The sequence below is a fragment of the Paecilomyces variotii genome (genome assembly GCF_004022145.1).
Source record: "Paecilomyces variotii strain CBS 101075 chromosome Unknown C8Q69scaffold_9, whole genome shotgun sequence".
In the NCBI taxonomy this organism is placed as follows: domain Eukaryota; kingdom Fungi; phylum Ascomycota; class Eurotiomycetes; order Eurotiales; family Thermoascaceae; genus Paecilomyces; species Paecilomyces variotii.
Genome location: NW_021167148.1, coordinates 1,165,416 through 1,188,120, shown reverse-complemented (window position 1 = coordinate 1,188,120; position 22,705 = coordinate 1,165,416). Strand labels below are relative to the sequence as shown.

Here is a 22,705-nt window from a genome sequence, read left to right as displayed (position 1 = left end):
CCCGAAAGGGATTGTTACTGCTTGTCTACACGTGCGGCCGGTACCTTGCGGAACGTGCTGAAGACGGGGATCTATGGACCGATCTAATGATAACCAACCCACTGAGCTTGGCGGAAAACAAAAGTCAAGTTTATGGATTATCTGTGGGGTAATAATATTACCCGGAACTAGAAATATGTGGGAATTCCGAGTAACAAAGAACGGACATAGTAATTGTGTACAGCGAGGAAACTGAAGGCGAGCACATCAAAGATATCGTTACGCAGCTTTGACAGATAACACTTGACGAGTCGATGACGATATTCAATAGGAAGAACCATTGACGATGAATTTCGAGACTTTTGAGAGCTGCAATTATGACGAGGTAGCAGAGAGACAGAGTGTGAAGAGGGAGAGGAATCAGTGTTGGCCAAAGAAATACAGCAATTAAAGGCAATCACTGCCGAAAGGAGGATGTATGCAGGTGCAGCTTCTGCAGGTTCACGATACTCCTTGATTGACAATTGACATCTCTAAAGAAGCTTCTACACATGCAAGGGGTTACTGTCATGGAAATTGAAGTATGTTCAACAGCCTGTGAGGCCTTTCTTTTGGTCATCTATCGTCCTCGAATTCCACCGGCTATTTTCGTAGACCAAATAGATAAATAATATCGCTCCTCTGCCCAATAATATATTGGAAATCACTAGCGAGAACCGCGAAAAAGAAGGACAGGGATAAACCGAAACGCGACAATAGACATGGTATCTCGAAAGAAGGGATATCGATGCTGAGTAGCGAAGAAACAGCCAGGGCAAGGTATAAGTCAGATAAGAAGATGAAGGTGTTCGTCAAACGGCGTTCAACTGAAACCGGGTCTGGAATAGGAGGAAAGGCCCAAACGATATACAGATCTCCAGAGAAACACTGAAGTTGGATATTTTCTCGCTGTCTTCTTTTGTCCAGCAAATTCTAGAAGATAAAACGGTGAAAGGGAGATTAAAACATTAAATGATGAGTCTCTAATATCATCACCTTCGTCTTCCGACATAAACGCGGCCGTGGAACTGCGGGGCGGCGACTCTCGAAACATCAATACTGAATTCAGAAGCCCCGGAAAAGGTCTTCATGGCGATAGCTCATCTCACTGCTGGCCTCGGATCTCGCAAACTCGAGCGACTGCTGGCCTGAACTCCATTGACTCGAATCCCTCTTCATGGTGTGTCGAGGAGCGTAAGCACTGCGCTGAGAACTCATCTGGTTGGTCCGATCAATAAAAGCTTCCATACGAACAGTACCGACGGCTTCGAAGAAGTTGCCCGTGTTAGTGGAAAACCCGCTAGCTACAGACGTCCGACGACTGAAACTGTTGCTTCCAGGAACCCCAGCTGAGTGTGAGCCGCTATAGAGGTCCATGGAATTGGGTGTCCGTGTCGTTGCACTATGTGTAGAAGTGGGTATGGTTGCATTGCTTGAGAAGCTTCTGAGTGAAAGCGGCCCCACGCGAGGTGCAGTGTTGCTGCGCTTCCGACAATGGTTCGAAAACCTAGGCACAGTTGGAGGGTCGGCTGCGTCCATGGTTGAATCGCGCATTTCCATCGTGTCCAGAGGAATCTCTGGAACGGGCGGATGGGCAGTGAATGACCGGTTTCCGCCAACAACAACAAGACGAGGTTTACTCTTGGTCACCTTGATAGTGTCACGGATAGGGTTCCGTCTCACTGGCGGTGGGCTCGCAGATTCTTCCTGGGGAGTCGGCGGTATAGATCTGAGCTCATTGGCGCTCACCGCAGAGTGGCTCAGAAAAGATAAAGCAGTAAGCCATATGAAGTGGCGCTCCGGGCTCATAGCTGTGAATTTCAACGCCCGCTGAGGCGTCAAGATCAATATAGATCTATTGAAATGACTCTCCGGTTGAGCACCCTTCGGTAAGGGGTTGTCGTCTTTGACATCGAGCACCGATTGAATGGTCACTGCTGCACATTAGTACACGTTTTCGTCCATTGATCCCATAGGTCACTTACGTTTACGACCACTCTTGCCCAAAAGAGCATTGCCATTTGTCGGCTGCTTGCTGCTCCACATAACAGCCCGCTCGTACGGAGCGAGCCAGACCCATCTCTTATGCCTCACACCATTGCTGGTGATATTCGCTGACGTCTCGTCTGGGTTCTTTCCCGCATCCCAGCCTTCTTTGGGATCGGGGACACCGAATGACTTCCTTCTGCGAACGTACTTGAACATCCACTCTCCGACCATGGTTTGGGCAATCGCGTCCACGACGCTGGTCTGCTGTACGGAGGACGCTGCTGTGGATTCTTCCCCTCCGTACGAAAACGTGCGAGAGGAAGTAGTGTACTGGGAGGATTGCTTTTTACCAACGCGTCTATGACGAGACGGGATGTCGTCAAGAGATATGGGTGAAGGTCCAGGGCTGTCAGAGACAAAAGTCGAAGCTGATACAGGTGGAGGCGAGCGGCTTCTGGGCCGTTCAGGCCGTTCAGATATCGATATTGCTGAGGCAGATCGTACTTTGCGCAGAGTGGGGGTCCTTGAAGGAGGCCGCTCAGCACGTTTAGAGCGATTTCTGGGCGTTGGACTCTGCGCGCCCTCACTAGCAGTGACCGGGACCTTTCTTGAACTCAGGCGGATAGGGACGGGGAATGGAGGGCGCGGAGCCGTGCTGGAACCGGAACCGCTATCGATGCTCGGAGCGCTGGGGCTTTGCGGCCACGACATTTGATGAGCTGCTGTTCCGCTTGAGATGAGCGCGGTCCGTCGAATATCCTGCGCTCTCGAGCCTGTCGAGATTTTCGATGGCCATTGCCCTCTCTGAGGGCGTCGTTCTCGGCCTGATCCTGTTGACCGACCATGCGCCCCATTACTGGTTGTCTTCTCATTCGTTTCAGTGTCAGAATTGAAATCAGGTTCGTCAAGCTCCGGCAACGGACTGTCCTCGAAACTAGGGCGCCCCTTTTTGGCGAGCTTCCCGCGCCTCAATGTGTAAGAAGCCATAGGCCGGTTGAAAAGTTCATCATCGCTGAAGATATCGGGTTCATTTTCTGGAGCTTCATCATCACTGAAGCCCGCAAACAGACTGCTAGACCGGAGTGGACGTCTGATATCGCTACGACGTTTCTCAGAAAGCGGACCGTTGTCGTTATTTCCTGGATAAGCATTAACTTTCTGAGGCTGTTTGCCTTTTGAGGCCTTGGTTGAAGACTCGACGACTGGGGGACTGCGAAGCGGTCTCTTCGCAGATCGCGGAGGAGGCGGGCGATATGGCTGGATAACGGTCTCATTGCCGTCTGTAGGGGGCTGATCTGGTATAGCTGATGGGAGAAGGCTAGCGGGAAGCTTAATAGGACGCTTATCAACTCTGATTTCCTCTGTCTGCATGCCGACAGATCGGCCTTCCACGAAATTTCTGAAGTTTGTTTGACACGCAACACTCTTCGTGTGCGGCGGCAAAACAACACTATTGCGAGTGGATGTCGGCTCAGATTCAGGGGGATGGATTGCAATCATCGGGACCGCCATGTGGGGTGATAACTGCTCCTCGGGGGAGAGAGCAGACACCTTCGCGTCCTTGACCTGAGCAGACAATTCTGTCTGCGTTGAGGTCGATATTGCCGCCCCTCGCTTGACATCTGGGGTGGTCTGCACGGCTGATTCGGAGACACTGGGGCTCCGAGGAGGCGTAGGAAGATTCCCAACCGTCTGGCAAGACGTGGACACTGTCTCAATTTTTGTTGTCACCATACTACTGTCTCTTGTTTGGTACGAATCAGCCGCAGAAGTTGCTGTCGCACGTTTCCTTCCTTCATTGGCAGCATGTTTCTCCTGACCAAAGGGCGTATGATCTTCAGGGCTGACCGCTAGTTGGGAATGGACAGGTCGTGGAAACTCAGGTGATGGAGGCGGAGAATATTGGATACCGGCATCTCGGTAATCTGCAGAACGCGCATGATCAGGCTTTCTACCTTCCTTAAGTGCACGTACTTGTTCCGACAATGGCGTTGGTTCTCGAGAATCATTGTCGTTGTATCGCTGGGCGCTGCTGTCCAGCGAAAGACCCAGGATCTTCCGAGCTTTCATTCCCACTATGTGGGACAAATGAGACTGGACGGAGGTAGGCCTCTCCTCTGGTAATGCTTCTGGGGAGTCTAGAACATCGTCATCGTCGGTTTCATCCATTTGGTCCTCTCCTCTTTCGGAGAAGGCCAACTCCTCAGCTAGATTCAAACCGTCCGTCCTTGGAACAAGGCCATTCGGGATACTCGATACGGATAGCCTGACATTATGACGCTCGCTGTCATGAGTGCTCAAGCTAGTTGTGCTCGCACGCCTCCTCCCGAACGCACTGTGGGATCGTACGCTCGTTGCATCACTGTGTTGTGCTGGGCTATCTTCAACCGACTGTGCCAGCTCCTCCCGGCGGTCTCTGCTGGATGGCCTGGTGGCTCGGACAGTAGCGATCTCGTTTAGGACCACTTTCAGGCGGCCTTCGACCACATGCACTTTGCGCTCAAGATTCCTTCGCTCCCCTTCCCATGCCTCCTTGTCCCGATCCCAAAGCATTTGTGTTCTCTCTACCTCGTCCCCTCGAGAACGAGCTTTCTTTTGTGCCTGCTCGAGTCTCTTGCGTACATCAGATATGTTCTCCAGGGCCTCATCTCTCTCCTTGGCTAATTCTGTGACAGCCGATGATGAGCCACCTTCCAGGAGCTGCAGCTGGCGCTTCAATGACGATGTCTCCCTGGAATTCTTTGACAAACTCTCATTGAGAGCCTCATTCTCCGTCCGCGAGTCATCCAAGCTCGCTTCCAAAGCGTCGATGACCTTGGTTTTGCTTTCAAGTTCCCGCCGCAGTGCAAGAATTTCTGAGACCAAAGAAGCATGTAATGTCGGGGTAAATCTGCGCGGATCTAGTGCTACCAATGGTCCGTCATTTGTAATTTCAACAACATTGGGTCGTCCGTCGGGCGAGAAGCTCTGAAGAGGGAAGTCTGGAGAGGAAGACATTCCGGGTGACGGTCCAGGCGATGAGTCTCTCCGGTGAGCAGAACGTCGCGATGAAGTCCTCGAAGGTGTCATGAAAGTGGTATCCGACGATGCAGGTATAGTTTGTGCATCAGTGCTAACTGTGTCCTCCTCATTTGCTGCCATCTTCTCTCAGCATGTACAACCCGACTATGTCCTTCGACCAGAGGCTTCGGATATCAGAATCCCAAAGGCCTCCTTCACACCGGTGCCGGTGGCACGCGCACTACCAATACTTGTTTTTCGGCGCAAACGTGGTATATATGACCAAGTCAGGACCCAACGTTGTCCACTTGCGGTTCACAAGTTTCTGAATATCGACGTCATGGGGTTCACGTAGAGGCTAACAGGAATTGATTGATCGGGTTTGCGGGGAGGGCCTTAAGTCCAGTAATAATGACACGACCCCGCGGTAGGAACGCAGACACTGTTGATCAAAATGTCCGGACAGGCCAGTGTAATATCTATCATGGGGTTTTTCAAGATCAGCAGGGGTATATAGAAGACCACGACAAGTCAGAGATTGAAGGAGCATGAAACATGGGCCCAGCATGTCCTATCTGGCTTTGCGCGACAAAAAGCCAGGAGAGTAATACATAGGCTGGACGAATAACTCGAAGTCGACAGAACTACTTGCAAGGGTATGCTGTGTATGCAAGCGTTGAGGAAAGGGGAGACTTACTCAGTTCGCTAAGATCGCTTGAAGAAACTCCACCCTGCAGGCTGCTCAACAGATGCATTACCAGCCAGACACCAGGAAAAGGAGCTGGGGCATCTCGACATGAAGTGCACCAGGATCGTGGGTTGAGGCTCGACAGTGCACCGCATCGATGCGGCAAGGAGATCGACCCGCTGATTCGAAAAGAATAATTCCAGCGGCGTCAAAGTTCTTGACTTGACGCATTTGAATTCTGTAGCATCTGGCACGGGTCACCCGCGGCCCGAGAGAATGGGAAGAGCTCAGGAAAAGGAGTAAAGCTCAACGATCGCAAGCGCCGTCTGAGTAGCTTCGCCATTCTGGACAAGCTCGACCTAGCAGCAACAATCACAGTGGGGTTCGAGAGCTGTTCTTCCTCCTGGGCCAATGGGGCGAGAATTGTGCAGCTGCGCCGTTGCTTTTTCGACAAGAAATATACGGAGTACTAAACTAGAGTCGTAACTTAGCCTTCAGCATCACGACAGGTCCCCACAGGGCTCTCTCCTTTTCACAGCCCGGGCGATCTGTGATCCCCGGACTATCCGTCAACGCCACGGTCAGTCTATGGAATCGGAGAGCACCCGGGATGGACTTCGTGCATACCTAGTGTGTTTGAGAATCAGCCCTCTCCTCAACATCTGGTCAATGGTTATTAACTAGTGGCCGAGAGAGAGAAAAAGGGTTCTGTCGTGCAGTGCGCCGTGTTCGCTCCTCCATTATCGGGTTTTGAGCCGCACCCAGTGAGTTGGTAAGAGATTATCAACCGCCTGAGCCCTGTGGATTTAGAGCGGTTCGACGATTCCCACAGCAGCTCCCAGAGTGCCAGACCATGTGGATATGACGGTAGATAGGTAAACGACCCTGATTGCGGCAAGAAACAGTCCGTTGCTGATCGGGGATCACCTGGATGATCAGGGTTGTGATAGCAGTTCTCGTCCTACCGAGAGTCTTTCAGTCTGCTCAATTAAAATGGCTGATTTTGGGTCCAACCCGGGGCTTGGCGGTCTGGCGCCCACTCTGCGCCGCAAGATGGAAGCCATAATAATAATAACAATGCATTGTTTCTGGTGATATCCAAACACGTTATTATCCTTGTTATATAATTATATTATTATAACTACTAACAATAGCCCCTGATCACTGCGGTTGAGGCATCAGCAGCATGATCAGGAAAAGGCTCTAGCCTCTGCCTACTATGAGCACCGAGAAAGTTCCGCAAGACACGAGCGTTATTCGGTCGTCCATGATTGATTGCCAGGCGCTCTCGCAATTATTAGATTACATCGCAATCTACTATGACTTATCTAGTGGTGGTACATAGTTAGTTAGCAGCTACGAAGCTGTGGAGCATCACTACTTAGCAGAGTTCGATGCCGTCTTTTTCTCGAACCCCGAAGCTCATGCCCCTAGGTTAGCTGCGAAGAAGTAGAAGTCGGTAGAAACCGATCCTGCTGACTCTTGCGTCCTCTTGCGTCTTCTTCATAGTTAACTAACTACGGAGTAGCAGTCAAGTTGTCCTGCTGGCCGCTCTGGTCACCATGCGCCATGTGGAAAAGGGTTTGAACCTGGAAGACATCAGCATTTACTGGAACGAGTAACGGTCGAAGGAGCGTCCACTTTTCCAGCTCCAAGAAGACCCTTTTTTTTTTCTGAATCCTGGTCCGAGCGGGCGGAATTTTAACGGAAAGATTTCAGGGGTTTCTTCTGAGTCCTGACGGAGCTCAGAATCCCTCTATAATAGATTCCTGCCAGAAAGTACGGTTATTATTATTAGTCGCCCTGGACTTTCCAGCTGGTCAGGACAGCCCGGAATAATAGTGTCACTTGATTAATCAACCAGAGCTGCGTCATCCCCGCATAGGAACGCAAGGTCTTATACATGGCTGGAGACCGAGAAGTACGTCCGCCACTTCTTGATGTCCTTCCGCCTCCTTGCTTGTTTACGAACACGCGTCGCAAACGGTGGCGCCGTCTGTGGTGTTTCCCTGGTTCGTGTCCCGATCTAAAGGACGGTCCGCCTGCCTCAAAAGTCAAAGCACCCGAGGAGACACTCGTGGAACGCCTCTCGGGATGATCCAGCGAGAGAAACAGGGGACCAAGTCCGGAGGCGTCAATAGGATACAGTATCTCACAGACGTACAGGCGGTCCAAGTCACGCCAGCGGTCTCATTAGCATTTACAACTTGACAGGGTCGGCAGTGCAACCTCCGAGGTCCGTGCAGTAAGTCAATCTTATTCTTGTGAACAGGCGGAATCGAATAGTTATATTTAGGAGGGTTTCTGATTAAGATCCGAAAGATGAAACGGCACGAGGTTGTCGCAGGACGTCTTATCACACCACATCCTGAACGTTGTGATTGGGGGCTATAAGGGGCCAACGAATGGGGAAAGACTGTATCGTGGAACCCCGGGTTAATATATCGCTATTAAGTTATTGCTATCCGCATGCTGCTAAGGGACTATCAGTAATATCGGCAAGATGCGTTTCCCAGGCACCCGAATCGTTCCTGAAAGGTGCTTACGGGATGGGCATGGATATACCAGAGACGCATGAAGACCAAAACCTCATCTCGCTTGCAAACCGGACAAGGATGGACTGCGATGCGATTATCGCCGCCCAATCTGCAGTAGAGGTCGAAGATCGTTCCATTCTTCCCCGGAGACAGGACGTCAGTCAGCACACTCTATTCGATGATTCAAAGCACACCATTTATGGCCGTGTGTAGAGTGTGCAGAGCATCTTTTCTGATGGTTGTCGCCTTCCCCGCGGAGTCTTGTCGGGAAATGCTCGCTCGATATCCATTATATACGCCATCTCCTTCATCTAGACCCGACTGTTCTTTCCTGTGGTCCCATGGATCGGAGGACGGCAAAGGCAAAGAAGGCCAGACTACCGGGTACAATAGTTCTGGATTGAGAATATCTCCACACATTGACCAAGTTAGCTGCCCTGGAACACTCAAAAGTCGCCATTCCAACAATTCGCTGTCACTGAGCTTTGACGTGATCACGGACCCGTCTGGGGAACACCCGTTCGAACGTGCTAACACCGACGGACGCCTGGGAGATCGTGGATCTGGCCCATGAGTCGCGGGGTCAGTTGTTCGCAACCTTGGAAATATTTCCCGATCGCAGAGCCAGAGAGAGAATATTATTATTATTACGCTGGGCTCAGGCCCCCGCCTTCGCGACAAAAACCGACGGGCTTGCCTGGATTTAATTTCCATTGCCCCTCGGGTCCCTCAATCAAGGCCGACGGCCTAGACTCGGCGCCTGTCCTCCAGCGGCAATTTTCTGGTTTTCTCGCTGACATTTCTACTTGAGGAATAGAATAAATGATCTATCTCTTTTCTCAAAAGCTTCACCCCTGAGTAAAGAAGGGACAGATGCTTTCCACTCGCGCCGGGGCCATCGTTGTGTCTGTTCGTGAGCTGTACTAAGCTCCGCCGCTTCTAGAGCTATCTGCCAGCACCAATCGCGATCGGCTATCCTTTGGATAGAGTACTGTCGGATATCACGATGTCCCCATCACCGCAGCGACCGCTCAGCCTTCCGAAGGTGATCTTCTTCGATACGTTCGGGACCATCTACAACTGGCGCACACCGGTCGTCAGGTCGTTGATGGATGCGACGAACGCTGCACTGAGCGATCCCAACAAGAACCTTTCTGAAGAATTACGAGAGGCAGCCTCCGCGCTCACGAACGACGACTGGCACGCTTTCGCGGAGGAGTGGCGGAAAAGCTACTACCGATTCACCCGGAATTTCCATTCGACAGGCACATTTGTCTCTATAGACCAACACCATTATGACTCTCTGGTAGAGTTGCTGAAGAAATGGCGCCTTGAGGGATTGTTTACCGACGATGAAATCCGGGAGCTGTCACTCTGCTGGCATCGGCTGGATCCGTGGCCTGACAGCGTCCAAGGTCTGGAGCAATTGAGCCAGAACTTCCGGACATGCACTCTCTCAAACGGCAACGTTGCCCTATTAGAAGATCTCTGTCATCGAAAGAGCCCTATACCCATCACCGATATTGTCAGCGCGGAGCAATTTGGCGCTTACAAGCCGTCGCCGGTGGTCTACAATGGCGCGGCCCGCAGATTCGGCGTGAAACCCCAGGAATGCGCTCTTGTGGCGGCGCATTTGAGCGACTTGAAGGCCGCCAAAGGATGCGGCTTCCAGACTGTGTACGTCGAGCGACCACAGGAAGAAGGTTTCACGACAGAGCAGATTGTCAAAACAAAGAAAGACGGCTCTGTGGATATGTGGGTAGATCTGGGGTCTGGCGGGTTTTTGGAGGTTGCATCACGGTTCGCAGAACTCAGCGCGAAAGGCCAATCTCGAACAGACTGACCTGTTCTCCTGTTCAGCTTTTCTCTACGATATATATGTACTCTACGACCGCTCACGATGAACCCGGATGGGAATTTGATAGAAATTGACATCATATCGTTCTGCGACCGAACTCCAACTAGTATACTCTAGGAACTACAGATACATTAACCACATGTAAATTAGTTTCTAGCTTTAAGGTTGTATGCGCTGCATTCCGCAGGCCCCATAAGATACAAGCCCAGCGCCATCCCATAAGTATCCACTCAAGCCTCCCTCGTACATAACACCATATCCCATGATCAAGTCGCCATGCGACCTGACGTATAATACTCTGCAGATCCAACAGGCCGGACAATGCACCTTTCCTGCATGTCTCGGATTAGCTTCTCTTCAAAGAACCCTTCGAACACCTCACGCGCTCATGCATAAGCGTGGTGAAGTTTCCTGATAAAGCTATCTGCAGCTACTAACTACTATTAAGTATATACATACTTACCCGCCACGGAAAACGCCGACGATCAGTACTTTCTGCAAGGAGGACATCTCGAAGAAGTCTAGACCTTATGCTTTTTTTTTTTTTTTTTTTTGAAAGACATGTGGCCCCGCTTTTCGTTGCTTTTCTTTTCCAGCCACTTTTTTTGCAGAAAAGGACTCTGCATATGAGGGGTATATGTCATTGATCGAGTGTGATTGATGGGGATATATGGTACATATTGTTGAGAAAGGGTTGTGGACCCAGGACTATGTTTCTTGTTTGACATCACGGTACATTTGACTGCTGTCGGTTCAGGTAGGTGTGACTAGGCGTGTGTTCTACAAGAGAGAATAATTTCACAGAAATTATTAGTCTGGATAGATTAGATATTCATTTCATGCATTGGGTTACGTGAAGGTTGTGGTTTAGTACCTTGGTCTCGAGCCGGCCTTCGGTCATTGCATCGACTCTGTTTATACTGTACATACGAAATGACAAAGAAGCTGCCTTTGTTTCCGGTAAACGAACTGATTAATCCTATCTTGCTTAATATATGCCGTTAGTATTTTCTAATCCTATCGAGACAAATTTCAACATATACATATTTCATAGTATCCGCACTAACGCCACCCTTATATATATAACAAAGACTCTATATCCATCTAATCCAATCGCATCAATCAATCAAATGACCTACCTAGTTATCTCGCATGCTTACTAACCCCCAATACCATCATCGCGGAACCTACCCGCTTCCCCTCATCTTATCCAACCTGTTTATCTTCAAGTTTCTTCCCCCATCTTACCAATCAACGACGGCCGACAATGTCCGACGCCGATGCCGAGCTTATGAATTCAACTCGGGATTGCTTATTATTTCTTCTTGTAGCCAGCAGCATCTATCTAATTCCCAAGACTGACCAGTAGTAATATTTATATATGTCTCAGCTAGATGCTGAAATGAGTAATTATTCTGAAAGATTGCATTGCTGATATCCGTTTGCGGGGTTCTGGTGTAGATAATTGATTGCATCATCGCGCTCGACTTAGTTATCCTCTGATTTCCCCGCATAAGTATATTACATGCGCCCGGTCTACAACCACAAAGACATGAAGCGGATTCTTCAAAAATAATCTCATCTATGATAAAAATGGCAGAAAAGGTCAGTATAATTCTAATTCCAATTCCAATCCATCCTTCACGGAATACACACACATCCACATCCAATACCCAAAAACCACCCGAACCAATAACTATCCCATTCCAGCTAATCCAAGGGACAACCAGGACGCCCAAGTCTACAAACACGCCGACACCGACGGGCACTTCCGCCGCAAAGACTCCTCATTCCGCTCATGGATCTCTCGCTCCCCCTCCGCCGAATTCCCACCGGAAAAGGACCGCTACGTCCTCTACATCAACTGGGGCTGTCCATGGGCTCATCGCGCCAACCTCGTCCGATCACTCAAGGGCCTCGAATCCATCATCCAAGTCGCCATTCTCGACTTCGACCTCGGACCCGACGGCTGGTTCTTCTCCGGCCGTCATGGCACAGATGAAAAAGACCCCTTATACGGATTCAAGTATCTGAAAGATCTCTACTTGAAAGCCAACCCTAATTACTCCGGTCGCTACACCGTTCCCATGCTATGGGACAAGAAGAAAGAAACGATCGTGAATAACGAAAGCAGCGAGATAATTCGGATGTTCTATACCGAATTCGACGATTTACTCCCTTCCGAGTATCAAGAACTCAACCATCCCGGAGGGGGTTTCTACCCCGAACATCTACGGGGGGAAATCGACGCGATGAACGAATGGGTGTATCATCGGATTAATAATGGCGTGTACAAGACGGGTTTTGCAACGACGCAAGAAGCGTATGATTCGAACGTCTACCCGCTCTTTGAAGCGCTGGATAAGATCGAAGCTCATCTGGGACAACCGGGTCATCAACCGTTTCTGTTCGGAGAACATATCACGGAAGCGGATATCAGGTTGTATCCCACTATTGCGAGGTTCGATGTGGCGTATTATGTGATTTTTAAGTGTAATTTGAAGATGATCAGGCATGATTATCCGAGGATTCATGAGTGGTATCGCAGGTTATATTGGGATGAGTCCGAGGAGACGAGGGGTGGGGTGTTTAAGAAGACGACGTATTTTGATCTGGTGAGTTTTTTTTTTTCTTCTTTCTTGGATTTCCATCCTGATGCTCTCGTGATGGATTTGCTAATTTTTTCCTTCTTTCATAGTATAAATTCGGCTATCTCAGGGCTATAGGCAGACGCGCGGGCACAGACGAGGTCGTTGTGCCGGCGGGACCGTATCCTGATATTCATCCGTTATAAGGGACGGTAAGATCCTCTGTAATAGCGGTACAATTCATAGGAAGTACTAGCTTTGGAAATAGATGACCAAATAACGTTATTGGGTCCTATTCGAGAAACGCCGTATAGTCGAGTCCCATTACATATATGTGTACATACAATCAAGGTTATCTTATCCGTCCCACTAAAAGTCAATTCTGATTTAATCAGACTGTCAAACTAAACGAGCACGTCTGGAATTACGACCATGCTGAAGAGATACGAAATGACCTGTATTCTATCTCATGCTCCTTTCTCTAATCTAAAGCTTGGCATTATCTTGCTTCTTTTCCTTGGCTTCAAAATACTCTTTAACTCTTGCCTTCGCAACCTTGACAACTTCCGGATCCTCTATAGTCGGAGGGAAGGTCACTGCGGCATCATAATCTCCCTTTGCTGCATTCTCGACCAACTCGCGTAGTACGCGACGGAGAGTCTTTCCACTCCGCGTTTTGGGAATCATGCCGCGACCCTGGATCATACCGCCTAGTGAGGCGATGGCGCCAATCTGATCTCGGACCAAGGTGTTGACCTCTTTGAAAAGCTGCGGGGAGGGAGTAGCAGGCAGGGAACCTGTACCCGTACGGGGTTGGATGAAAGCGAAGGGGAGATGTCCCTTGAGAGAGTCGGGAATGCCGACCACGCTTGCTTCACCGACTTCAGGATGGGAAAGGATCGCTTGCTCGATAGCACCTGAAGTAGGTGTATATGTTAGCTTGGGGAAAGGGGGAGGGGGAGATGCTCCATGTCCGAAATTACTTACCAGTACTGAAACGGTGTGCTGCAACATTGATGATATCGTCTGATCTGGACATTATATGAACGTAGCCAGACTCGTCTATCATGCCTGCGTCACCTGTGTCTATCCAGCGGCCGTTGAATCTCTTCAAATAACCCTTGTAGAATCGCTCGTCGTCATTGAATAATGTCGTGAAGCCAGTCGGGGCCAAAGGCATTGCGAGGACAATGTTGCCCATTGTCCCTCTCTTCACTTCGTTCCCTTCGTCATCGACTGCACGCACATCGAAGCCAGGCATTGGCTTTCCTGCTGATCCGGGCTTGACACCACAAGGCTTACTATTGGGTTCCGCAGCTCCCTGGGAAAGCAGACCAGCAGTGCTTCGCTGAGCCAGACCAGTGATTGGAGACCCTGACTCTGATGACCACCAGTTATCAACCACCATGGCATCGGGAGCTGCATGCTTGGTCAACAGGTCTTGAAACGCCCGAACGATACTGGGTTCACTCCTCTCGCCGGCGAGGAAGAGACCTCTCAATGACTTCAGGCCACCTCGTCTGCCGACTTCCTCGAAGAACTTATTGTCAGGATCATCCTTGCGGATGGCCCGCAGAGCTGTCGGAGCCGTCGACAAGACATTCACTTTGTTCTGCTCTATGATGCGCCAGAATGTCCCTGCATCTGGGGTACCAACCGGTTTGCCTTCGAAGAGGACTGTAGTTGCGCCTACCAGCAGCGGTCCATACAGGATATAGGAATGTCCGACGACCCATCCAATATCAGAGGTGCAGAACATCACGTCTCCTGGTCCGTTGATATCGAATAGGTACTTGATGGAAAGGTTCAATCCCACAGCATGGCCTCCTGCCTCACGGAGAATGCCTTTCGGAAGACCCGTGGTACCTAGGCTCTCAACGTCAGGCCTATCACCAATCGCTAACCATCAGGACGAATACGACGATACATACCGCTTGTGTAAATGATATATAGACCCTCGTTACTCTTGATAGGCACCGGACCAGCCCTGATACCTCGCATCTTGGCGCTCTTAACCAGCCGTTGCCAGTTCCTCTGACCACCACCCAACTTGTCTGGCCGATCCCATCTCAGTTCCTCTCGCTGCCAAATGATAACTTTCAATGGCTTGTGACTACTCTTCTCTATAGCTCCTTCCACGAGCGGACGGTACGCAACCGGGCCCTTTGCACCCTCAATTCCACATGACGCAGTCAGTATAGCTCGCGGCTTAGCAGCATCAATGCGTTGCGCGAGCGACGCTGCCGCGAAACCACCAAATACAGCGGAATGGATCGCACCCAGGCGCGCAATTGCCAGGGCCCCAATGAGGGCAGCGGGTATCATCGGCACTATTCACATGTTTCCCGTTACTACAATGTCATGGAACCGAGCAAACATAAAGTATACACGGAGAGAAGATAAGAACCATACTGTAAATGAGGACTACATCTCCCTTACGGACACCTTCCTCACGCAGAACACCCGCCAGGACCTCCACTTCTTCTAGAAGCTGGCTATATGTGATTGTCTGTTTGGACTTGGTCGCTGGAGACTCCCATATGATGGCGACATTGTCCCCGTTGCCGTTCTTCACATGTCGGTCCACGCAATTGTATGTCGTCGAGATCTCGCCATCGGGAAACCAAGACCAGTGCTGATGACTTGTGCCGCTGGGGAGGGTCTTCGTCGTCCGTGCGAGCGTCCGAGTCGGCCTTTTGTGCCAATGTAGCTGCTCCGCATGGTGAGCCCAGAACGTCTCCGGATCACGCAGGGAGTGTTCCAATACGGCGTCCTGCGGATGTGGCGCCATAGTGTGTGCAACTCCAGTGTACACTGTTCCAACAGGCGGGTGGGGGCGCTGTTTGGTATGGAAACAAGCGTTGTATGTGCGATACCAGCTCCAGGTAGAGAAAGGAAGGTGAAGTAGCCCGTGGAGGGGATGCTGGACCAAGATAAAGGAAGCGCTACGCCGCAGCCCCCTTCTCATATCATCATCATTCTTGGCCGGAATCTAAGGGAAGCTGTCTCCTATACCCGGGTTGCCGCAGCGGTTCGGTTATTGCTAGGTACTCCTTTGGCGTCCGTTCCAATCAACGTCGTGTTCACCTCGCTGCATTTACCGAGGAGAGAAGAGAGAGCTAGACAATAATGCGGCTCCCGAGCATAAGCGCAGCGTGTCTAGCCTAGGACGAGTCATATCGGAGCAGCCTACCATATGGCGAAGAAAGGGGCGGACAGCCAAAAGGCGCATCTAACTTTCAAGTGACGTTGGACTGAGGCATGAGCATTCGAGGAGTACCATACATAGTACTTGGGAGAGGAAGCATATCGCGCCCTGGAACCTGGGGAAGCTTCCCCGCACCGGAGCACATAGACTAGTTACTTACTGGGGAATGGGGCCGAGGTTCATTTCAAGCCCGCGCGAGTTCATCGGGGATGTCGGGATGCTTCAAGTGCCTAGACTGCAACTCAACTTCCCCAGAACGGTTGAATGCAGTGGACTATTGCAATTGGTACGGACGACCGGGCGGATTCTGGAAAAGAGATAAGAGACATCGCCCTCTATGCGGAGGAGGACATTGCGGTGGACTCCATCCGAAAGCGAAGGAGAGCAGTCTGATGCCGAGACTATACTTATGTACCGGACCAATAACGCTTAATATCAGCCATGATAAACTATCCGGGGAATCTCTGGATCTGATCTGTGGTTCGGAATAATAGATATCTTGTAACTTAGCTCGTGTGCCATCTCTCCATATGCTCATGAGTGTATGAGGCCCCAGCGGGTCACGGAAGGTTCTCAGATGCCTCAACTGCTTGGAAAAGGGATGAAGGACGTTGGGACCTGATGCCACAATCTCACTTCCGATCAGACGGAGATCCAGACATCCCCACACATAATAAGCTTTGTCTTAGCTGTGCTAGTAGTGAAACAGGGACAGAGCCAATCGGCCTCTAGATAGAAGTCTAGCCTCTCAGCATTGTCAGATATCGATTTACTGCTTACTAGAGTAGAACCCTACAACTAGACAGATCGAGATAGGCCTGAATGCAGATACAGACCCATTGGAGGAGAACAGCTAAAAAAAGAAATCATTCCAAGTCCATTGACTATCCTTGAAACTCTGCCGTAGGGTATCGTATCAGAAATAGGTGATGTTTACTAGTATAGACGGGATTCTCATAATCTCGGCATAGAGTCGCCTCGCGCAAGAAACGGGGTATGGAACGCTCCTTCTCAAGACTTCCTCTCCGGTATTCTTCTTCTCTCCTCTCTTCCGCCCTTCCATTATGACGAGTCAAGCGTCCGGTTCACTCCTTGCCCACCGCATTCCCTCCTGCTTGATTCTCTGCACTTCTATAATCGCTGGTTCGAACGGAGAGCAAGGCGACCCCCTGCTCCCCAGTCCTTCTTCACAAAGGACTTATTTCCCGAGCCTAAAACACCGATGCCGAGACAGAAATCAAAATGTCTCCAAACCCATATGCATATTCCGGACCAAGCATTCCGTACTCCAACCGTCTGTCTCTTGGGATTTGGCCCGCACTCCGTGAGGACTTTGCTGGTTGGTTGTATGACCGAGCATCGAGCAACCGCAAATGAAACGTCGACGGTCACAGAAATATGAATAAGAACTGAATTCATCGCACGTAGCCGGCGCGACCAAGGAGAGGACTCGCGTCTCCTCGTAAATTAAACAAGAATGTCAAAATGTCCACCAGAAAGAGAGCGCGCTTGCATGAGAGACGGGACAAAGGATCAGCACAGATGCAAAATGAGGTCGACGTTTACAAGATCGCACATTTTAGGCCACTGCGATGGGGCCTCGACCGATCCGGGCGGAAGGACTTGGGGTATTCAGGGCCGCCGTCACGATCTCGTTGTCCAGCGCCGAAGCCAGTACCCCGTCGATCTTGTCCTTTGCCGCCCTGTTGTTGCATGCGCTGTTGTCGCAGCAATCTAACGACGTCGTAAAATGCCTTCTCGACATTGATGCAGTTCTTTGCAGAGGCCTCGACGAAGTCGCAGCCCAGTTCTTTCGCGAGAGCAGATCCTTCTTGCGAAGAGACGGCACGTTCCATGGCCTTGTCGCTCTTGTTGCCGACCAGCATCACGGGAACGGGACCGGACGATCCAGACATCGGGGGGCTCATGGGGGAACTCAGGTAGTTGGCACCGGTTGGTGAGCCTGAACTAGCAGACTCTTTCACGAGTTGTATCTGGTTGTAGAACTTCTGTATCCGAGAGAAGGATGATCGAGATGTGATACTGTAGACGAGCACGAAGCCTTCACCGTCTCGGATCCACTGGTCACGCAATGCGGTATATTCTTCTTGTCCCGCTGTATCCAACACCTCCAGCATACATGACTGCTGGTCGATCACGACTTGCTTTCGGTAGGAGTCCTCGATCGTGGGATCGTAGGTCTCAACGAAATGATTCAGACACAGCTGCCACACCGTTAGTTGACCCTGCCACAGGAGTCGAGGGACCAGAGAGACACGAACCTGGATGGTAAGAGCCGTCTTTCCTACACCTCCATCGCCCAACACCACCAGTTTGTACAATGTCATCTTCCCCGACATGGCTGCGGAATCTCACCCGCGGTGAGGATGTGTAATAGCGACAACTTTTTTTGTTTGAAATATAGCAGAGTAAGAAGACAACGGGATGTCCGTGACACGAGGGTCACGAGTGGACAGCTGTAGCTAGACTAAAAGCTGCAAGGACAGGAACTGCTGCGGGCATGTCAGAAACGAGGCCACCTAGCTGCAGGGCAACGGAGCGGATCATACGTACTGAAGTAGTACGCAGATGAAAGTGAGACCTCTATGGGCCGTTTGCGCCAGCCAATGCAGCGGAACAGCCGTACACACGATGATGAACGACCGAAATAGTACCGGAGAGGGAGCAATCCTGAGATGCTTTAAGACGATTCGATTCGCAACGCTCAATAGGCAGAAGGAGCCTGCCAACGCCACCGGAGGAGATGAGAAGGCTTGCCAGAGCTCTCGAAAGGTCCACCGCAGCTGCACGTGAGACCAACGACGACAGCCTCGACGGAGAATGAAGGCTGGGGAAGATCAGATTGGACGGACGCGCTGACTGTCGTTCGGGAGGGGATAGGATAGGATCATCCAGGGAGGAAAGGTGTTTCGACCAGCAAGTTGTGATAAAAAAGAAGAGGACGGAGATACCCAGCGCGGATGGCACGGAGAGGATAATAGGAGGGGATCTCTATCGAAGAGGCCAAAAAAAGGTCCTGGTCCTGGAGAGAGGGAGAGAGGGGGAGGAGAGGCCACAGAAGCGGAGAGGAAAAGAGCGATTATTCTTCCTACTAACTAGCTAACTAACAGTGTGTTGAGAGATCGTTAGTTAGTTGGTTACTCCGTACTCCGTACTCCTACTTTACAGTACGGGCGACGTGCCGACCCGCGCGAGCAAGAAGGGTGATCTCTCGTCCGCCACCGCCTGCGCAGAGGAACAAGACGAACGAACAGACCAGGTCTCGATCCGACACTCGGGATGCAGGGCACTGAACAGTGAGAGGACCGTCTCCTGCGTGGCTTGTGCTCCTTTTTTTGACTTTGGCCAACTTGTGAGGTCCAGCCCCCGATCACTTTTTCCCACGGCTCCCGTTCACCCCCAAGACGAGACGATGTGGGTTGACAGGAAAGCTAATCATTCTTAGTGAATCCCCTCCACAGCGAGATACTTCAGGCGACGGATCCCCGGGACCGGACACGAGAGAGGAATCGAGCCAGGACAAAAAGCAAACAATAGCTCCAGGGTCTATAGCCAGCGGATGCATATCAGACCGGCCAGTATCAAAAGACTCTGGCCATAATAACTTAAATCATCGAAATGGACCCCTCATGGCCGTTGTGCCCGTTCTTCACCCGTTTCTCTCTTAGTCTGCTCTCCCACCACTAGGGTTTGACCGGACAATTTACAGGGGTGGCTGATACACAGTCTCTGGAACGGAGGATTCATTCATTATTATTACTTGACGATTCGAAGAACAACGGTCATTTCTCACGGGGTGGACATCGCCCAGAGGGGAGTTCAACAGAGGACTGTGATGATAGTTAACGTACAGTACATGTACTTGGCAAGACGGAGATAAGCCTATCCGGTTCCTATGTGCGCTTTTTCTCACAATTCATAAAATGGGACCAATCCTGGACAATAATAATACTCTATGGACCTACTACCTACTGAGGGCAAGACGGGCCACGGCCGAAAGCTTCAATATGGAGTTAACAGGGCAGCTTAGGCGAACTTCCTGAAGCCCACCTTGACACGCAGTGATCGTGCCTGTTGATAGACCGTGCACCCGTTCATCCACCCGCAGACGCCGCCAAAGCATGCTCGCAGCAATAACCGCCTGAAGCTCTCCCCACTGCCGACCGTTCCCAAAAGGCACATCGATCAACCCACTCCAGGGAAAAGGAATCATAGGAGAATTAGATTAACGCCCAATCACCTGCGAAGGCCCGATCTATTTGAGACCGCCACCAGACCAGGGAAGATTCGGCCTTTCTCTCTCTCTCTCTCTTTCTCTCTCGCTCTCTCTGAACCAAAAGTATCTCAAGTATCTCTCTCCAGTGTCCAGCTATGCTGAACAATGATTGAACATAAATAATTGACTTCTGCCCCCGTTAAACGACCCCGTCGCGATCCTAGATTGTCCCGTCAAAACTGGCCGCTCATAAGTTCGAGGCGTCACCCTAAAAGACCCACCATAACTATGAGTATGCCCGGCCGTCGGCGACATTTGGTCGGTTGTGGGCCAGCACAGACATCCAGCAACTGAGGAAAGGGGACCAGCAGATCCCCGGCACCATCGCGGCATCTTTCCGCCTGATGGGACTAACTGGCTATAGCAGTGATGCTACTTGAAACTAAAGCCGTCATGGTATAGATCCTGACGCTATGCCCTCTAGTGCTACCGGTACGGCGCTACGGGAACGCACCGCGGATTCCCACGAGTCAAGGCCCATGCAGCAAGTGGGGGGAGGTTATAGCTTCGGAGGACGACTGACGAGGGGGGATTTGCTCTAGAGATGACCACGGCTCTATAGGCTCGTCTTGCTCTCCGTCTCGCGGTTGAATCAGGAGTTGTTCTGTTGTGTCCTTGCCGGGCTCCTAACCGGCTCGTCCCGTCAACTCCGAACAGGCAAAAACACAATCTCCCTTCTTATAGAGTAAGTACTCCTTCGCAGTCGAGTACAAAAGTCCATTCATTAATTCCACCACGCTCCGTTTTCAGAAAGGATATACTCTCACCATAGCACCCTTTTATGAGCACCGGTGTGGGCCCTGCGCGAATCTCTCCCTTCCTTTCGTTCTGATCAGGATCACTTGGCGAATCCTCGGTCCCGGCACGAGGGAACCTCGGCGGCAGCGTCGAAAGAAAAGTGGTGAAATCAGCCTGACGGATTGGCGCCGGGTGCCGGGGGAGATCGTCATCCGGTTTCAGGAGAGCCAATATCCGTGAATATCGAAGTATATTCCGTGCGGTGATTTTCATTCGCGGAGTATCCCGTCTTTCACAGCTTCCATACGAGAGCCCGCATTGTCCTTTTGTATACATTTCCATGGTAACCTTTTCGACTTTCTCAGAGACTACCTTTCGATATATGTTCGCTTGATTAACTTGGCGAATTAAGCCATCTTTCAACTTGCCATAATATCTTTTTAGGAAGGGCGTCCAGAAAACTACGTAGCGAAATAAAGATCCATAAGCTGTTCATACACCCAAAAGTCTGCAGATCGGAAACCGAGTTCAGGAGAGAACCCGAATCTCAGATTCATGTCTACTTACAGAGCGCTAAAGGGTGTCGCTCATCGATAATGAATTAGTATATCTGTCACGGGACGGGAACGTTGTGCAACTATTGGAGAAGATCATAGGATTTGGAGAGAGATGACGGGCACGTTGGAAATAATAATACCGATTGATATGTTCGGGAACTTCCATTTTACCTTTTCGGCATCAGTAAGGATTAATTATAATTCAACGTCGCAATGTTCTGGACCCCGATTATTATACTTTGCATCAAACTCGGTGCCGTCCTCTGGCAGCGATCTGGCCGTGCCGCTTACAGGGGTCAATGATCTTTTGATCTTTGGTGGCTAGTACGTACTAAGTAGGTAGTAAGCTTCCTTCCGTTTGCTTCTTTATTAGTGACGGAAACATCAGTGATATATTTGTTTATTATCTATTGTAGTGCACCATATGCTCGACCCTTTTCTAGTATCTCACGACCTTAGAAGATCTTTCCTTTCCACGCGTTATTATAACTAGCATCCAAAACTGGCAAATCCTACCCTAGATTCGGAGATTACGTAGATCTACAACCCTTTCACGTAGCTGCGGATCTGTCAATGCTAGCTATCCCACCGCTGAGGCTGGTGGCCATCGAAGACAAAAGTCCATCGTCAGAACGAAGACGGAAGTTCCCCCCTTCCTCCTCCCCCCCAATACCCTAGCCAGAAACAGGCAATAGTAAAGTACATACGAGTGCCCCGAGCTTAAGGACACGCAACCCGCTCCTTTGGAAGCTCAATCAATACGAACGTTAGTTAGTTAAGAATGGGAAGGTGATCTTAGTTAACTACTTAGCTTAGGTAGATAGTTAGCGTTCCCGGTGTCTGGGAAGAGACAAAAAGTTCACTGTCACCTCGAGCGGATCCGACTGAGACGCCATACATAAGTGCGAGTATCTAAACTACCTATCTAGTTATTATTTGGTTAGTTTTTGGTTGAGCCGTCTTTTCTCCGTCCATCGCCGATAGACACTAGATGATCTATCTATCATTCTCGAAAGTCGATATTTGACCGTCCCCGGCGTGATTCCGAACCGAAGGAGAGCTAGTTAGTTTATGATAGATTCTAGAAAATAATAAGGGATCCGCCCTAACTTGGCAGCTAACTGCTTCGTAACTACGTACGGAGTATTATTATTATTAGTTACCCCTCTGGAGAAGGGGATAGTTAGATAGATCCCTTACACACACCGGGATTGATAAATAAGTACT

At 50.4% G+C, this 22,705-nt stretch overlaps 4 protein-coding genes across 4 annotated transcripts; 1 reads left to right on the top strand and 3 right to left on the bottom strand.

The window, feature by feature from the left end:
• Window positions 1-840: 840 nt before the first annotated feature.
• On the bottom strand, window positions 841-5,304 carry C8Q69DRAFT_335861 (nuclear migration protein). Its single transcript, XM_028627529.1, has 2 exons — window positions 2,004-5,304; window positions 841-1,952 (listed from the first exon to the last, which is right to left on the bottom strand). The coding sequence occupies exons 1-2, from the start codon at window positions 5,146-5,148 to the stop codon at window positions 1,084-1,086; spliced, it is 4,014 nt and encodes a 1,337-aa protein (XP_028483441.1). The 5' UTR covers window positions 5,149-5,304; the 3' UTR covers window positions 841-1,083.
• A 3,934-nt stretch (window positions 5,305-9,238) lies between these two features.
• C8Q69DRAFT_487837 (HAD-like domain-containing protein) lies at window positions 9,239-12,884 on the top strand (the record flags this gene model as incomplete). The annotated part of the gene is made up of 3 exons (XM_028632016.1): window positions 9,239-9,991; window positions 11,821-12,705; window positions 12,789-12,884. 3 exons carry the CDS (start codon window positions 9,239-9,241, stop codon window positions 12,882-12,884), a joined length of 1,734 nt encoding a protein of 577 aa, XP_028483440.1.
• A 280-nt stretch (window positions 12,885-13,164) lies between these two features.
• On the bottom strand, window positions 13,165-15,469 carry C8Q69DRAFT_405805 (acyl-coenzyme A synthetase; the record flags this gene model as incomplete). The annotated part of the gene is made up of 4 exons (XM_028628090.1): window positions 13,165-13,595; window positions 13,666-14,544; window positions 14,610-15,008; window positions 15,091-15,469. The coding sequence occupies 4 exons, from the start codon at window positions 15,467-15,469 to the stop codon at window positions 13,165-13,167; spliced, it is 2,088 nt and encodes a 695-aa protein (XP_028483439.1).
• A 1,979-nt stretch (window positions 15,470-17,448) lies between these two features.
• On the bottom strand, window positions 17,449-18,246 carry C8Q69DRAFT_405622 (ras family-domain-containing protein; the record flags this gene model as incomplete). The annotated part of the gene is made up of 2 exons (XM_028628082.1): window positions 17,449-18,111; window positions 18,169-18,246. 2 exons carry the CDS (start codon window positions 18,244-18,246, stop codon window positions 17,449-17,451), a joined length of 741 nt encoding a protein of 246 aa, XP_028483438.1.
• Between the last annotated feature and the right edge of the window lie 4,459 nt (window positions 18,247-22,705).

Coding starts and splice junctions, on each gene's coding strand:
- C8Q69DRAFT_335861 (XM_028627529.1), bottom strand. CDS start 5,148: ATGGCAGCAAATGAGGAGGACACAGTTAGCACTGATGCACAAACTATA. Junction 1,953..2,003: donor GGGCAAGAGTGGTCGTAAAC/GTAAGTGACCTA, acceptor AATGTGCAGCAG/TGACCATTCAATCGGTGCTC.